Source organism: Xiphias gladius, chromosome 20, assembly GCF_016859285.1.
Source record: "Xiphias gladius isolate SHS-SW01 ecotype Sanya breed wild chromosome 20, ASM1685928v1, whole genome shotgun sequence".
NCBI lineage: Eukaryota > Metazoa > Chordata > Actinopteri > Istiophoriformes > Xiphiidae > Xiphias > Xiphias gladius.
This window is the reverse complement of record NC_053419.1, coordinates 451,908-469,543: the sequence shown is the minus strand read 5'-3', so window position 1 is coordinate 469,543 and position 17,636 is coordinate 451,908. Positions and strand designations below refer to the sequence as shown.

Genomic DNA, 17,636 nt, shown 5'->3' with positions numbered 1-17,636 from the left:
TTTTTCAGTTGTCCTCAGAACTGTTTGGTAAAGCACAAGTTGTTATATCTTATTGAAATATTAGTTTTGCTTTATGCAAACTGATTGAACCATCTCTAGCAATCTGTTGACATGTGCTAGGCCCAAAAAACTCCCCATGTGGGATTTCAGGGTCAGACATCTTTCGACAGCAAGAGCTTTCAAAGGTAATTGTATTTTGTTGATGTAGTTTAGTTTTGGAAGGCTGACTAAACAGAAAGATGCAAATGAATTCATTAAATTATTAGGAATTCTCTGACATTTTTAGTTGTTTGTTGTTTTTAGTTGTTATGAGGTAAATTCAGGATCATTCTGCTGACACTAGTAATAATGCTCAACAAAGCCTAATTTAATCACAATAACTGTAATAAATAGTGTAATAAACTTCTGCCAAAAGCCGGTGTCTGATGTAAAACTTAAGTTTACAGGTAATAGTCAATTTACTTGTGTTTAAATACAAATAAGTAATGTTTTCTGGAAAACCACAAGAAGATACATCATCCAAAGAACTGTTGTGACGTTACACCAAAATGCAGATGAGCGGGTCTGATCTGGTTCTACAGACACTGAACTGCATATGGTATGAGTTTCTTTTTTCTTGTTTTTAAATTTATCCTTTGTTACTTTTTGTTTTATTAAGTTTTTTTATTTTTTTATTTGGGGTTTTTATACATTACTCTTATCCACAAATAGAGATGCGTAATTTAAAAAATATCTTTTACTTCTCTTTAATGAAGACAAATCTGTGCAAATTATTAAAGTGTACTTTTACAGAAAATGGATGTCTCTGTTGTTTAGTAGAGACTCAGTTAGTTGAAAAATAACGAGTGATATTTGTTGTTTGTGTCAAAAGGAACTAAGAAATGCAAAATAATAATTATAATCAATTTTGTTTGTTTGCTTTGTTTTTGTTTTTTTCTAGATGGGGCCATTAAAGGGTTAACTGTGTTAGTTACTCTAAAACTGAAATTAGTATCATTTAACTTATATCCTTTCAGTTTAATTAAAGTATTAAGAATTTAGATGGTATAAAACCAGACAGCTATACCTGTAAGATCCTTCTTTTCTATCTTGATTCTTACCTCTTTTTTAACAGTCCAACAATATGCATGTTTTTCTTTTAATATACGTTCCTCCTTTGACTATGTTTTCTTTTTATGTTTCTCCTTTTGCAGTTTCTTGTCTTTATGCCTTCACCTACAGTATCCCTTTTCAATGGGAGATTGGAGAATGAGCATCAGTATTAGCCGGGGTTACTCCAGCTCATGTTTTGCTGTTGTCTCTGCTTTCATGGCTCATTACACTCTGTAAGTCCAGAGGAGGGAGGGCTGTCTGTTTGAGTCAGGTGCTGCCCTCATTACTAGCCAAGCATGGGCAGTGTGTAGCATGCCAGCCTCTAAACACAGGGGAACAGCAACACAGTGAGGAGCTTCTCCATCTCACAGCAGCATGTCAGTACTTTAGGACTTCTCACTTCTTTTTTTCTAGTCTTACACAGATCAAGATCAGTGGTTTTACCATGGAGTTGGGTAAAGTTCATCTGAATCTAAAGACAATGCTTCTGACGATGATGATGTTCAAATGGGGTGAGTAGAAATAACAGTTCTGTTAGTTTGGTCTGTGTTTAAGGACAGTTTGAATCTTTGATTTCGGATGAAATTCTCTGTGTAAGTGTAGCTGAATGCTAAAGTACTGAAGGAAATGTCAGGTTGTAAATCCTGATTATAAACTTTTGTGTGGTCACTTGCTTGTTGTATGAAGTTAGAGTGTAATCCTTTGTCATATAACCTGTTGCTAAAGTAGCAGTATACAATTGCTTTAGAAACATCTTACATGAAGAGTTATTAAAAGGAAATCCACAAGAAGTACTGTACCTCACATATCTTACTGTATGCTTATTGACTAACAAAAAACGTATTGTTTCTAGCATTTTATCATTTATTGGATAGTCCAGAGGAGCCACGAGGATTCTTACTTTCCTTAAACAGTTAACAGGAGCAGGTCCCAGGAATGTCATCAGTGCTCTCAGAGATGCTGCTCCATGAACAAGTGGTTTTTGGGAGGTGCTTATTGGATTGTTTTTTTCCCCCACTATATAAGACACTCAAATAGATGGAGCCAAGTTGTGGGTGGTTTGTCACTTTCAACAGTGATGAGGGGACTGGTCAGTTTCCAATGCATTTTCACACTGAGAAATCACATTTATTGTAAAAGGTGTAGCTTGAGAGACAGAAATCATATATTTGTGGTGTAGTTTTTACTAGCTCTTTCGATCAGATTTGACACATGACTGGTTCATAATCAGAGGCAGGGCTTCTCAGTCATGCATACTCAAACAGAGCAAACAGGGGTGAGATCAGTAGAAAAAAGTTAATTCATATCTGCCTTTGTATGAATGAAGATGTAGAATGAGGTCACACATTTAGATTTTTTTTTAATGTAGTATTCCACCAAGTTTGATTCATGAATACCAAACAAACATCAGATATCAAGCTTGCTGATAAGACTCTGGGCCTAACTGTTCAAAAATAGAAAGTTTATATAAAAGTGCTCAATTGTTCAATTCATATGATTTTCTCTTTTTTCTCAAAATCAACTTTTGTTTTTAGAGAAATGGCAGAAAAATGTCCCTTAACCCCTTATGACATAATGCTCTTATAAAACACTTCGGATTACTTCGGTAATCAAACACACACACACACACACACACACACACACACACACACACACACACATATATATACACACACATTCATATATTCATTTCACTGTTGCTTCACAGTCACAAAGACACAATGATAGAAGTGATTAAAGCCACAGCATACAATATGTATAACTTGATTAGGATTGCATCAGTAGGGAATGGCTGAGAATGTTGTTAGACTATACATCCAGTATCCTTGATACCGTCTGTATATGAGTAATTCAAATTGTTGGTAGAATGAATATTTCTATCTCAGTGTTTTCAAACCATGGGGTGGGCCACATTTCAGGGGTGTAGAGGTTTGCAGGGATGTAACTGGGAAAAAAATATGGAGTGAAACAATTAAACATTACCAGAGTGCATGTAATTTCATTTTCAGAATATAAAAGATAGATTATCTGACTCAGAGGGAGGTAAGAGACAAAAACGGTCCGATTATTACAGATTAAGGCATGTTATCATCGAGGGTAGGATTGTGTCTGGCAGACATAATGTATGTGTATGTACAGCCGAAGTAAAAGACGGTTCTGTGTGTGTACCCATGTGATGGGGTAAGTGGTAGCTGATCTGTGGACCTCTAAAGAAAATAAGATGTGTGTATGAGAGAGAACGAGGCTGCGACTTTATTTTCCAAAACTTTGTGGGGGCATTGTCGCCTTTATTGGACAGTTGATAGTCGATATGCAGACAGGAAACAAGAGGAGGGAGAGGTGTGTATGGCATGCATCTTAAACATTAAGCTACCAGGATGTGACAAGTGTAACTGTATTAACTGGGGTTGTGTCAGGTGAATGTGACATATGTCCCCCCTGGCTGTCACTGTCTGATCTGTTTCCTCCGCATCATGTCTGATCGGTACAGGTGTCTGGGCAGTCAGGATAAACCTTGTGTGTATTCTGTGGATTACCATGAATGGTGGACAGGTCATAATGTTGTGTGTGACTGTGTGCAGTGTGTGACTCTGGGTTCATGCTCCAGTTTAAATCAGGATTTAAGAGAAGTAAAAATGAAAGAAAAATAGCAATTAACAAGGCCAATCACACATTTAGAAATGGTGATGAGCTGCATGACATCTGCAGTAGAAGTGCTTTTTTAAAATCTTGACTCGTGTAAAAAGTAAATTTTTCCAAATTTCTGTCAAAAACTTTGTTCTTATACTCTTAAAAGGCAGGTTTTTCCTGTAGAGTAAATTTTCCAATAAAGTAATTTTCCTGAACAATATCAAGCCATTGAAGGTGACTACATAGCCTCAAGCAGAGACTTCAAAGCCAAAGGGCTGAATAAATAACTGTGAATACAGTATAAATTGGAAATATAATAATTTGAGCACTCTCCTTATGTCATACATTTGGCTACTATATTATAATTAGTGTTAATAAAAGTTATAGATAATTGATATCTATGGCAATGTGTGTAATATTAAAGGAATAGTCTATATGTTAATTTCAGAGTTGGAGTCTGGGTGTGGTTAGCCTATCTTAGATACATATGTTGCTTTATATGAGCTTTGTTCTAAGTACCATATCTGATAACCACAGCACGTTATATAGGAGCAATAGAGTAAGAGAAAAAACTCATTTATAAGGTACAGTCACCCAAGGTTTGCACAAGGTTTTGTGAATCACTATGGCATAATGTGGGTGAAATAAATTGTTTTAAGACATAAAATGTTACACCACAACTGTAGCGCCTCCCAGAGTGTTATTCGAGGGCTTCTAAATCCTGGGAATCCGACAAGTGTGCCACATTTCATGAGGGTTTGAGTATGGGAAGCTGGTGAGATGTGAGGTAAAAGTGACGAAGAGCATGTGAAGGAGAATATGGTGACAGAATAGGTGACAGATTGGACACCTGCTAGAGGTTGAAGCTTGAAACTGTAATCTGTGCAGGTATCCTGGCACCAGGAGATTATAGGAGCAAGGGGATTGGCCCAAAGAGGCCAGAGGGATTACAACATGGAAAGGCTCTGGAGGTCAGGGAGGCCATCGAACCTGCTCAGCTGAAAGAGGGGGAGGGAAAGTAACACAAAGAGTAGAAGTGGAGGGTGGATAAGGAGAAGGTGGTGAAGACCTTGGGATCAAAAGAGAGGGAAAGGGTGTGCAAACTGAAAACCAATGTAGTGACAGACAGAAACAAAAATGAGAGAATAAAAACGATGGGCACAAAAAGATTGGGCACAAACAGGAGGCTGAGATTTTTTTCAGCAGATATAACATGCGCTTTGTCCCAAAATAGGTGGTTCTGAAAACTTAGTGACATAGTGAATACTTACAGGAAGTTCAGTGGTTATTGATTGTGGTTATTTTTGTTTGTGTGAAAATTGATATAAAGATGGAACCTCTGTTGATGTTGTTGTTCATTCCGCAGAGCAGGCTTATATATATAAAATTGGATGAAGACACAACTAGTATAGCAGCTTTCGTCAATGATCTATACTGTCAAGATGGTTTGCTAGTGCGCAGCAGAGCAAATTCATGTGTCAGTATTCACTAAAGTTGAACTCAACAAGGGAATGGGGGAATTAACTGTTTTTGATCCAGAATTTGTTATAATTTACCATAACCATAGCCTAAGGAAGATTTGAATTGTATCTAGAATTGTATCTAGTTTTATAGCATCATTAGGATTGATTGAGCAGCCCAGTAGTCTTTGGAATTATATCCATAATTGATGATTCCACACCTCGTTTATTTTAACCTTTAGTCAAACTTATAGTTGGCTAACGCAATCATATTTTGATCATATTTTGATCATATTTTATTTGCCATAACAACAATCCTTCCCCAACCTTAACTATTCCATAATTTCCATGCACAGATATTGTAGAAAGTGAGAATTTAAAATCTAGTAGATGAACTCCAAGATACCAAGTAGGTTCTTCAAAATACAGACGTTTTTGCAGTCTAGTTGCATATGAATGTAAAGACAGGGATAAATCATTTGAAATCAATTGAATCAAATAATATATGGTCAGAATATATGCCTGAATACACAAATCCCTCTATGGCATATGATTGAACAGTGTTTTTCCACCTATGTTTGACTCAACAGCATTTAAGTTTCTTATCAAACAAGCAAAGGATCATCTCCTCACTTAATTAACATGTTTATCCTGGTCTCCCTCTTACATCAAGAAGACTTGAACTTAATCTTGAAACCCTTGACAGCCACCTGGGACTCTACGAGTCTACAGGTGGCTAACATTGTCCTGCAGCCCTAATCTATAAAGTTCAAACACAGTTAGTGTCTACAGTTCAGACTGAGGGGAGGACTCACCTCAACCACAATTGGAAATGACAACAACCTTCTGCTGGGCTATGGTTGTAGGGCTGGCCTAAACTGTCAGGTCTGAGACCAGCTTCCAAAGAGCATATCAAATATATATTAAATGAATGATGAGTCATGGGGGTTTCATGTTATAGCACATGAAAAATGAGATGTTAGAATGACAGCTGACACTCACTGCTTGTGGCAATGTTGTAATTCTGGAATTATCAAGACACATTTGCATCGGCAGGTTATATTTTAAACTGTAATCATTCTTTTATTTGCTGCTTGCAGTTGCCACCATTTGATTAACAGTTGACTAGTTACTTGTTGAACTCCTTTAACTTTGTGCCATAGTCTATCCAATCAATCAGAGTCCAATTAAACAACTATCATGTCACTGAATCCATAGTCTCCATACAGTATGGAGACTAAGTTACTATATATAAAGAAAACAGAATAATACAAACTACACTGATGGCTGTGGTGCATGCTCATCTATTCATGCAATATAGTGGCAACACTGCTTTTAACTTTTCTTGTTATAATGGTGTTGAAGGTGTATTCTTAGTATAGCATTTTCTCATTATCTTGATATTTTTTCTCATTATAATGAGAATGTTTTCTCATATTTTTTTTCCTGTAATAACGAGCATGTTTTTTCTATGTCTCTTGACCGACAGCGGCCACTGAGATTGAATTAATATTTTGAACTCCAGTCAGAATTATACAGTTCTGGTTGAAATTATTGGTATCCCTGAATTTTAAGTACAGAATATTGAAATGACTTAAGAAATAAATGCAAATTAACCAAATTTATATAATCAGAATATTTAATAAAAATATCCAAAGTTACAAACAACAACAAAAAACAACAAAATTGCACGCATAAAACGTATGTTTGACACAATTATTGGCACCCTTTTGATGAATTTAAATTATTTCCTCATACAAAATAAAAAACAAATAAGACTCACCTGTGGTTTAATCACTGTTCACATGACCTGAATTAACCAATGAATGATGATTTTGCTGCATAAAAAGCAACTGATTATTTCCCGTTTCTTTTTCACAATGGCAGAGACAACAGAGCTGTCTGAGAGCATCAGAAATGCTATTATCAAAAAACATAACAGTTCCAAAGGCTACAAGGCAAATGCCAAAGATCTTGAAATGTCATAAAACTGTAAAGACGCTTCCAGGACGTGGCACTAAGAAGAAACTCAATGAGAGAAGACTGCGAAGGTTGATGCAGATTGTGGAAGAAACACCACACAAGACATCTAAACAGCTTCAGGCTGTTTTGGAGCAATCTGGACTGGTGGTTTCAGCCTGTACCATACGCTGCACACCACACCAAGTAGGGCTCCATGGGCGAAGGCCAAGGAGGACACCACTATTGAAAGAAAGGCACAAAAAGGCGAGACTACTGTTGCTAAAACTTTCATAAATAAGCCACACTCTTTCTTGGATAATTTTCTAAGGACATATGAAACCAAAGTAGAGCTCTCAGGGAATGCAGTGCATCAGTTTGTTTATAGGTGACAAATTGAAGTCTATAAGGAAACGAACAACCTACCTACATTAAAACATGGTGGACGTTCTATCTTGCTGTTGGGCTGCTTTGCTGCCTCTGGTACTGGAGGCATTGAATGTATCAAAGGAATGATGAAATCAGAAGATTACCAGGGCATTTTAGAGCAAAATGTATTACCCAGTGCCAGAAAACTAGGTTTGAGGCCAGAGTCTTGGATCTTTCAGCAGGACAATAGCCCAAAGCACACATCCAGCAGCACAAAAGAAGAGTTGAAGAGGTAAAGATGGACTGTTTTAAACTTTCCAGCAATGAGTCATGCCATAAATCCTATTGAAAACCCTCAGAGAGAGCTGAAATCTGCCATTAGAAAAAGGACTCCTACAAACTTAAAAGAGCATAGCAATGGAAGAGTGACAGAATCTACCAGCAGACAGGTGCAAGAGGCGTCTAGATAGAAATTTTTAGAGGCTATCATCATTGCTAAAGGTTCTGCAACCAAATATCAGTGAAGGGTGTGTCTGGGGTACATTTTATTTTATTGTTTGTATTATTTCACTATTAGGCAAGTTTTTTTGGTTTTTTTGGGGGGGGGGGTTTGTTCAGTTACCTTGAACAATTTATTAAAAATATTTTGATTATACACAATTGATTAATTTGTATTTATTTCTGAAGATATTTTAAATTCTGTACTTAAAATTCAGGGGTGCCAATAATTTCAACAAGGATTGTAAGTGACCCCAATATTTTCAAAAAAGGTTATTTGTAGCTTAATTTGAGCCTAAATAAGTCTGTATCACTTAAAATACTTTTACACTTATTTGCATTACATTATAAATATAAAGCATTACCATTTATATATACATTTTTACTCAAGGTTAAGTTATAAAAGTTTGTCATTCCAACTATAATAATATATGGAAAATAAAAAACAGTTATTCAGGACCAGTTCTTCAAATAAGATCACCAAAATTTTAGACAAAAACATAAAACATTAGGACAAGAAAATGTCTTTTTTTTAACAAGATCCTTTACTCTTCAAAAAAAAGAATTTTCATTCTATAGTGACATATCTTTCTTGTTATTACTACATATTATATCAATCATTTTTAACCCTTGTAATAATAACAGGTCACTGTATCTTGTTATTTCAGAAACTTTTCTTTTTACCACACAAAAAAGATGCATCTTTTTTCATAAGTTGGTATGTTGTTATAATGAGAAAACAATTCAGTGTGTGCCTAAATACTACATACTTGTGCACATATGTACAAAGAAAAATCCATCACTATTTCAGTTGGCAAACAAAGGATATTAAATAAATCATGCATTTAATCTTACATGAATAACTCACAAACCCAGTCGTGTAGGTTTTTTTTAATGAGGGGGTGACTACACATTTCTTTACTTACACAAAAGAATCAATTCACTTTGATAACATCACATGATGTCTACTCGAGAGATTGTGGATCAACAAAGAGCAGTCTTAACTGCTGGAAAGTTTTCTATTAAAACAGATCCCATTAAATAAAGAGACTAACTTTGATTCCATACTTATAAGCCTTGGAATTTAATTGATTACAGTGAGTAGTTACTATGGTTACTATTGTAATTGTGATAGCTGTTTGCTTGCAATTGGGAATAACAATGCACCTTTCAAAACATAGTTAAAAAGTACTTTACATTAAAAGAAAAGAATAAAAGCAATAAAATCCAAAACATAATGTATAAAATATGAATATAACAGAAGATAAAATAATGAAAACATTTAAAAGAAATCCCATCAGTTAAGAAAAAGCCATGAAATAAAAGTGAGTTGTCAGTAGAGATTTAAAAGAGGCCACTGATTTTGTTCCACAGCTGAGGAGCACAGCCAGCAAAGGCCCAGTCACTTGCAGTGACAAGCTGCGATTATGGAACCATTAGTAGGGCCCTGCCAGAGGATCTCAAGCAGTGATCATGCTCAGGGAGTTAGCAGATCACACATATAAGCAGGAGCCTGACCATTCAAGGCTTTAAAAACAAGCAGTAAAATTTTAAAATCACTTCTTAAACTCACAGGTAACCAGTAAAGGCTAGCAAGGATTGCTTTGATGTAGTTGCTTCTCTTAGAACGTGTTAACAGCCTGACAGTAGCGTTTTGTATCAGCTGTAGTCTTTGAATGTTTTGGCTAATACAAGAATGAAGGGCATGGAAGTAGTCCAGCCTGGAAGAGATACAAGCAAAGATGACCTTTTTTTTTATCTGCAGATGAGGGGAATGACCTGATCTTGGTTAAATATCTCAGTTGGACAAAGCAGGACTGTATCACTTTAGTCACCTGACTGTCAAAGGACAACTCAGATTGGAAAATAACACTCAGATTGGAAAATAACACCTAGGTTATGGGCATCTTTTTTAACATTATTAGTTAAGACACACAGAGTAGGTGAGAGATTGTTAATGCCGCTAGTGCTGGAGCCAGGTGGTGAAATTATGATTACTTGTTTTGGAATCATTCAATGACAGGAAATTCTTGGACATCCAGTAATTAATTTCATCAAGGCAGGACGCATTAGTGGTACCAGGCTCTATCGGGACATACTGTTATATCATCTATATAACAATGAAAGTCAACATTATGTCTACGCATTATTTGCCCCAGGGGTTGCATGTACATAGAGTATTACATAAAAGGGGGGTGAGAATAGACTCCTGTGGGAACTCCACAAATGAGCAGAGTATGAGAGGAGGAGGCATCTCCAAGTATAACAGAGAAAGACCTGTAACTCAAACATGAGACGAACCACTCCACAGCCACATCATTGATGCCAACATAGTTTTTCAGAGAGCTGATAAAGACATTGTGGTCCACTGTGTCAAAGGCTGAGCTGAGGTCAGGGAGAATTAAAATGGAGTACTGCTGAATCTCCACCATCTTGTTATAGAAATAATGAAGAAATTCTTCACATCTCTCTGGGGAGGATTTAACTGGGTGGCTAAGTAGGTTACAAGTCACAGAGTATAAGGTTTTAAAGAGAATGCCTGTACTATGGCCCTGTTTAGATATAAGCTGCAAGAAATAAGATTTTCTTGCTTCTTTGACTGCACACTGATAAGTGGACATCAGATGTTTAAGAGAATTGAGGAATCGGTATGTTTATCTTTCTTTCCATTTCCACTCTGCTGTCCTGCGTTGTCTATTTCAATTCCTTATATCTTTATTTAACCATGGTAAAATCTAAAATATTTGTCCACAAGTCATTAAAAACCCTGACAAGCTCAGTCAGTGAAAGACATTCGTGTTATGGTCAGGAGAGGCGAACGGTACCTGGGAGAGCACTGATTTGTGATCAGAGACGGTAAAACCTTGTGGCAAACACAAGGCTGAGTGTATGCCCTTTGTAATGGCTGGAATGCTTGACATGTTGAGTTAGATTAAAAGCGTCTAAAAATTTAGTAAAATCAGAATTAAAAGAGCGGCAACAAATATGGATATTGAAATCACCAAAATAAGAACTCTATCTTATTGGAACATAATAACTATAATATAATATAATAACATAATTCCTGGATAAAACCACAGCTTTTTAGGAGGTGTGTAGATTAATATACATCAAATGGACAATTTGTTTTTTTTAATAAAATGACTCCATGTTGTCCATGGTTCCATAACTCTGCTTTGTGATGAGCTGAAGAAGTTCTTGAGGGCTTCAGATACCACAGCTGTTAGCAGCTCTGGGTCAGAAAAAAACCACTGAGGTGAGATTGAATTTGATCTAAGCAAGACAACAATTCTACATGCACTTTGATTGCATATTTAGTATACACTGGTATTTGACATGGTCTTGGTCTCCAGTTTTCTCAGACAGGTCACGATCCTTGACAATTATCTTACAGATTAGAGTATATAGTCCTGAATATTTTTGTTTGACTTTGTCCCATTATATTATATGGCTCATGTTATTCTATAATTTTCTCATTGTCATAAAATCCCATGAAAATACCCAACCCAGCAATGTGTTAGTCTTTAGTCTCTCAGTACTTTATGAATTACCTACTCTTTGTCTTTGGCTCTCAGCTCAGAGTCCTATGGTTCCTACTGAAGATGTAATTTTTTTTTTTTTTTAAATCTTGCTCCTCTTTTAACAAAACCATCAAACCAAAACTCAGCTATTCTGATTCATCGGGACTATGTGTTTGCTTATCAGATTTCACGGACAGTCCTGGCAACATGAGCAAACAACCCCACAATTGTTTTCAGGTTCTGATTGAAAAGTTGTTAGCTGTGCACAGAAATATGCAACATTATCTTCAACAGAGCCCCACCTACCCCAAACCACTAAGAAGAGCACAGAGAAAACATAAAAACAGAAAGCCTTGCAGGTGAAAGGACCAAAACCGTTGTAACTTTGACAGGAAGTAGTGTGTCCATGTAGGATTCTTTTTTCTCAGGAGGCTGATTGAAAAAATATATATTTTCAGGGCCTTTAAACCCAGTGGTTTTGACTTGACATTTTCTTGAGTTGGAATTGACTATGCTTGGTCTTAGACTTGGTTGTCTTTACAGCCCTGTAATAAGAGAAGTTCAAATTAATATGTCTCTTGACACACCTTCTGAACTCCTCTTCCTGTAATGATAGGAGGGCCAGTGTTTTATGGCCTTTTTTTTCAGGAAGTCCTCTGATTTTATCTCTCTTGTTCTTGGAAAAAGCACCATGACCAGCACTTGCAACAAATAATAAGAGTGACCATCTTTCTGACTACTTATCTTGTTAAATATTCTTTCTCTCCCCTCCATAACTCCCTTCACTGTTAATATCTTCCCCTTCAGTGAGAACTTGGAAACAGGACACTGATCAAAGTGTTGGGGGCTGGGAGGCTGGGAGTGGTGGATGGGGGTATATTGCACAGGGAGTCGAGATGGCCTAATAAAAGGAATGCAGACTGATTCCACACAGACCTCATGGTATTGGCTGGTGAGGGGAGACAGTGTATTGTGAATCTTCACTAAACTACCCCACCCCCTTTAGAGTGTTCACATCCACTTTGTGAATTGACACACAGAACAGCCCAACAGGCAAAGAGAATGGCTATTCATAGAGGTTAATGCACAGTACAGTCATTATTCGCACTGGCTTAAAGCTAATTGGACAAAAAACAGTCATAGCTAATTAAAGGAACAGCTTGATGGGCTGGCCCAGTGTTCATTAACAGTGAAACTTGTACGTGCATCTTTTTGAAATAAGGTTAGAAATCCCACTACAGGCCATGGACGGATTATGAAACAATGGGCTCCTGGGCACAGACACATAAAAGGCCCCCCAGTCCTACTTACCACCATGCATATGAGTAATTTGCAGTTGTTTTGTCTCTTTTTCCATGATATTTTGCAGGTTAACCTTCAAACTTCTGTTGGTGGATGAAAACTGCAACTGACTTCAAAATTTTTTCCATGAAGAGATAATATCTAACTCTTGTCCAAAACTTCTCACCACAGCAGTTCCCCACTGACACTTCTCTCCAAAACATCAATGGAAACCTGTGATTATAGTTTCTTAAAGTAAAGATACTAAGCTGTCAGACATATTTGAATTTGCTTACTTATTTTAATGTAGGCTTACTGTTATCAAACAAAAGATGGGTCATAATAATATTAATACAATATATAATTTAATAAGTACACAAACTGATGAATTAATAAACCAAAAATGAAATAAATAAATAGGTGATGTAATAAAAATTAAACACACATTAAATAAAAAATATAAATATCTCAAAGGGAGACTTTACATATAATATACAGGTCTGACTTGATAGCTTTGGTCTGAATATCAACCAGTCATAAGTGTTGATCCTGTCCCCAGAGGTTGATTGACAAGCGCCATCCTGAAATAAATATGCCATGAAATAAATAAGAGGCCTTCCCGGGAGAAAAAATAAATGCATTGAAAAACAAAATGCCAGCATTCAAATATATACTTGGAATATATTAAAGCATATAAAATAGAGTTTGATTGGGATTTTTAATTAAACATATATTTATTTATTTCAGTTAATACTGATTTACTTGAATATATACAATATTTCATTGCTTATTTATTTATGCCATTGCCTAGATATCAATTACATTTTTGGGGCAATATTTATATCTTTCATTTCATATTTATTTTTCTTAATTTCTTGTTAATATATTTCATCATCTATTTAATTATGTCACTGCCAACTAATTGTCTACTTTATTGGTTTAATTACCAGCCATGTAGTGTTTGATAGAGCTGGATTAAAGAATATGCTCTGTAAATCTGCCCAACAGACTTGTTACATCTTGTGGACATTTTTGGCCTAATGGGAGCAGCACCAAATGATAAAAAAAAATTGTATGGGAACAATTAAAATCCACAACAAATGTCACAGCAATGTGGTCAGTAGCTGTTGACACATGACAGGTGGCAAAGGAAGAAACTGAATAAATGAGTGGAGAAAGATAACTAATGCAGATGCTTCCACACAGTCAACAAAACAAACACAAGAACAATTAAGGATATCAAAGGGATGCGGTTTTTGATTCTAAGTATATTCTGAATATAGTATAGTATAATAACTAAATATAATACAGGCTACAGTGAGTAGAGTGCAGTAGCTTGGATTTTTAAATATGGTGGGTTTGTTCAGGATGTCCTCTCTTCCACAATGATGACACAGTGATAGTGATGATTCTCTCTGACCAGTCAGTAGACTGCAGTGTTTTTACGTCACCTTTTGGTATTAACTCAGTTCACTTGGAACCCTGACGGAAGGGATACTAAAAAGAGTACCAGGTACTATCCACAACTTTTGCCTGATGGAAAACCAAAAAAGGCACATCGAGTCAAGTTTAGCCAGTACCATGTGCTGAAAAAGGCCCATAAAGTGACATCTGCATTTAGATATGTGGGAAAGACATCAGTCAATAGGGTCAGAAGCTTGTTTGCATGTTAGGTCATCCCACATGGGGTCCAGAATGCAGCAACGATAGGATTTTGGTTTAAATTCTGATTACCTGAGATTTAATTCCTGATTGGTGTGGCACTGTTGGTAACATGCAATAATCAGGTCCCATGTGACACATGTTTTTGCAGGTGCAGTGGTTCCTACAAATTGAAGTAAGAAATTTTTGCCCGCGGATCTTAATATAACAGTTCACTGTGGCTGTTTCTTGTTGTTCAATTTCTCCCTTGCAAAAATTAAAATCGATCTACTGACAGAAAAACATGCATGTGGTGTTTCCTGTGGCTCTCTTGTGCATGTAAAGGCTGTGTGGAAATAACAATGAAAACTTATATACAGAGAAACAATTACAGAATTTAAATAAATGGAATGGGTATTGTAGAAAAAATTCTGATCTCAAATAGTACCACATAACTTAGATTAACATGAAAGCCTTAAAGATTGTAATTTAAATCTAACAAAATAATGAGATGAATATGTAGCAAATTTTTAAAATAAACTACATAATAGGCTATTTATGCTTGTTTTGCTTTGGTACTTGGTATTATGGCTGTCATGGTCTATGGGTATTCTCCTACTTGCTCTAGATCAGTTGTTCCTAGCTTTTTTGACTTGTGGCCCCTTAAAATAAAGTAATGCCTGCTTGTGACCCTTCATCATAGGCTATGGTCTTAGTGTGGACATAAGTAATGAGCCATTCAATAAAATATTGATTTTCTCAAATTGCTTTATTTAAAGAGGATAAAAGTATTGAGTATGTCATATAAAAAATATAGCAGTAGTTCTTCACATGCATTAATTGACCTCAACATAGCATTTCCTATCTGTTTCAGGAATCCTCTGCACGGCCACATCAGACAAATGTTTGTCTGCACCCTGCCAGAATGGAGCTACCTGTGTGGACACCATGAATGATTATGCCTGTATCTGTGCCAGAGAAGGGGTCCGATACATGGGAAAAAACTGTGATGAATTCTATGATGCCTGCTCTTTTGCACCATGTGAAGACTGTACTAGCACCCTTGGTACCACAGAATACCACTGCATCTGCCCAGATGGACTAACAGGTGATAACTGCACAGAGGAGGTGGATGAGTGTCAGAGCAACCCCTGCTCCGAACCCCACTCTATGTGTGTAGATCAGCTGAACGGATACTTCTGCAGATGTCCTGCTGGGTTCGGAGGACAGGACTGCAGGACACATGTGACTGACTGCATCGATGAACCCTGCAGGAACAATGGGACTTGTGGATTACGACCAGATGGCTTTGAATGCTACTGTGCACCAGGGTTTGAGGGGAAGACCTGTGAGGAAGATGTGAATGAGTGTTCATCAGAGCCCTGTCAGAATGGAGCCATTTGTATAGATGGAGTGGCAGAGTTCCACTGCTTCTGTGTGCCTGGTTTTCAAGGCTACAACTGTGAAATTGACATCAACGAGTGTGCTTCACGACCCTGTGAAAACAATGCCACCTGTATCAACGAGAAGGACCACTACGAGTGTGAGTGCCTGGCAGGCTTTGCAGGTACAATATTTACTTGGCAGGTGTCCATTTTCTCACCAATTCTCTTTATCCAATTATTATTCTTTGTCTTATTCTATTATCTTTCTCTACATTTCAGACCAAGGATCCCATAATTTGGGGCCTCTGGGGGATGTAAATTGGAAGTATAATGTTGCCATGGAGCCAGTATGTTAGCTGTGTGCTACAATTTGAGCTCCCTATTTTTAGCCCGTATTTGTTCACATTTTGGCAATTTGCTACCATTAATAGTATGCCGAATTAGCTATTAGCAGTTCCTGCTGGTTGTGTACCCAGGTATACACTGACAACGATCGCTGGATTAGCTTGATAATGAAAAAACTTAAAGCCTGGTGATTCTCAGGCAAGTTCTAGTGTGTCTTTTTTATTTGATTTATAAACTATTCTATGGACATTTATTCACAATGGACATCAGATATATTGATTTCTTTGGAAAATATACAGTGGCATAAAAAAGTGTGGGTACCCCTGGTCAAATTATATTATTGTAAAACAGCTAGGCAAGTAAAAGATGCACTGTCTTCCAAAAGGCATGAAGTTAAAGATGACACATTTCTTTCATATTTTAAGCAAAATTACTTTTTTAATTTCCATCTTTTACAGTTTCAAAATATCAATTATGAAAAGTGCCCCCCAAAAAAGTTGAGGCACCCTGTATGGTCAGTACTTAGTAACACTTCCTTTTTGTAGCAGTTAGGAGTCTTTTAGTTCTTGTTTGGGTGATTTTAGTCCATGCTTCCTTGCTAAAGGCTTCTAGTTCTGTGATATTGTTGGTCCCTCTTGCATGCACTACTCTAGGTCTATCTACAGATTTTTGATGATGCTTAGGTCAGCTTGCACCCATTGAAGTAATTGTGGATTTTGAGGTGTGTTTAGGATCATTATCCTGTTGTAGAAGCCATCTTCTTTTCATCTTCAGCTTTTTTACAGACAGTGTGATGTTTGCTTCCAGAATTTGTTGGTATTGAAATGAATTCATTCTTCCCTCTACCAGTGAAATGATCCCCATGCCACTGGCTGAAACACAAGCTCAAAGCATGATCAATCTACCTCCGTGCTTAAAAGTTGGAGAGATGTACTTTTCATGAAACTCTGCAGCCTTTCTTCTCCAAACATACCTTTTCTCATTGCGGCCAAAAAGTTCTATTTTAACTTCATCAGTCCACACAACTTGTTTCCGAAATGCATAAGACTTGGTTAGATCTTCCTTTGCAAACTTCCTCAATTCAATTCAATTTTATTTATATAGTGCCAAATCATAACAGATGTTATCTCAGGGCACTGTTCATGTAGAGCAAGTCTAGACTGTACTCTTTATAGTTTATATTTACAGAGACCCAACATTCCCCCATGAGCAAGCACATGGTGACAGCAGCAAGAAAAAACTCCCTTCTAACAGGTAGAAACCTTGAACAGAACCCGGCTCATGATGGGCGGCCGTCTACCTCAACCAGCTGGGTTGAGAGAAGGGGGTCATGGGGGCAGTAGGTGGTTTCCAGTCACAGATCCAGAATCTCTAGCACCAGGGGGCAGAAAGCGAGGAGAGAGGATAGAGACGAGAAAGCACAAAACTACGGGAGAGAAAAGAAGTCAAGTTAG

At 36.9% G+C, this 17,636-nt stretch overlaps 1 protein-coding gene across 1 annotated transcript in view; it reads left to right on the top strand.

The window, feature by feature from the left end:
* The first annotated feature begins 1,417 nt into the window (after positions 1-1,417).
* Positions 1,418-17,636, top strand: part of crb2a (crumbs cell polarity complex component 2a) — a 36,126-nt gene continuing 19,907 nt past the window's right edge. The window contains exons 1-2 of the mRNA XM_040156532.1: positions 1,418-1,604; positions 15,327-16,019. Coding sequence (XP_040012466.1) covers positions 1,538-1,604; positions 15,327-16,019 — 760 coding nt within the window. The 5' untranslated portion in view covers positions 1,418-1,537. The remainder of the gene's footprint in view (positions 1,605-15,326; positions 16,020-17,636) is intronic.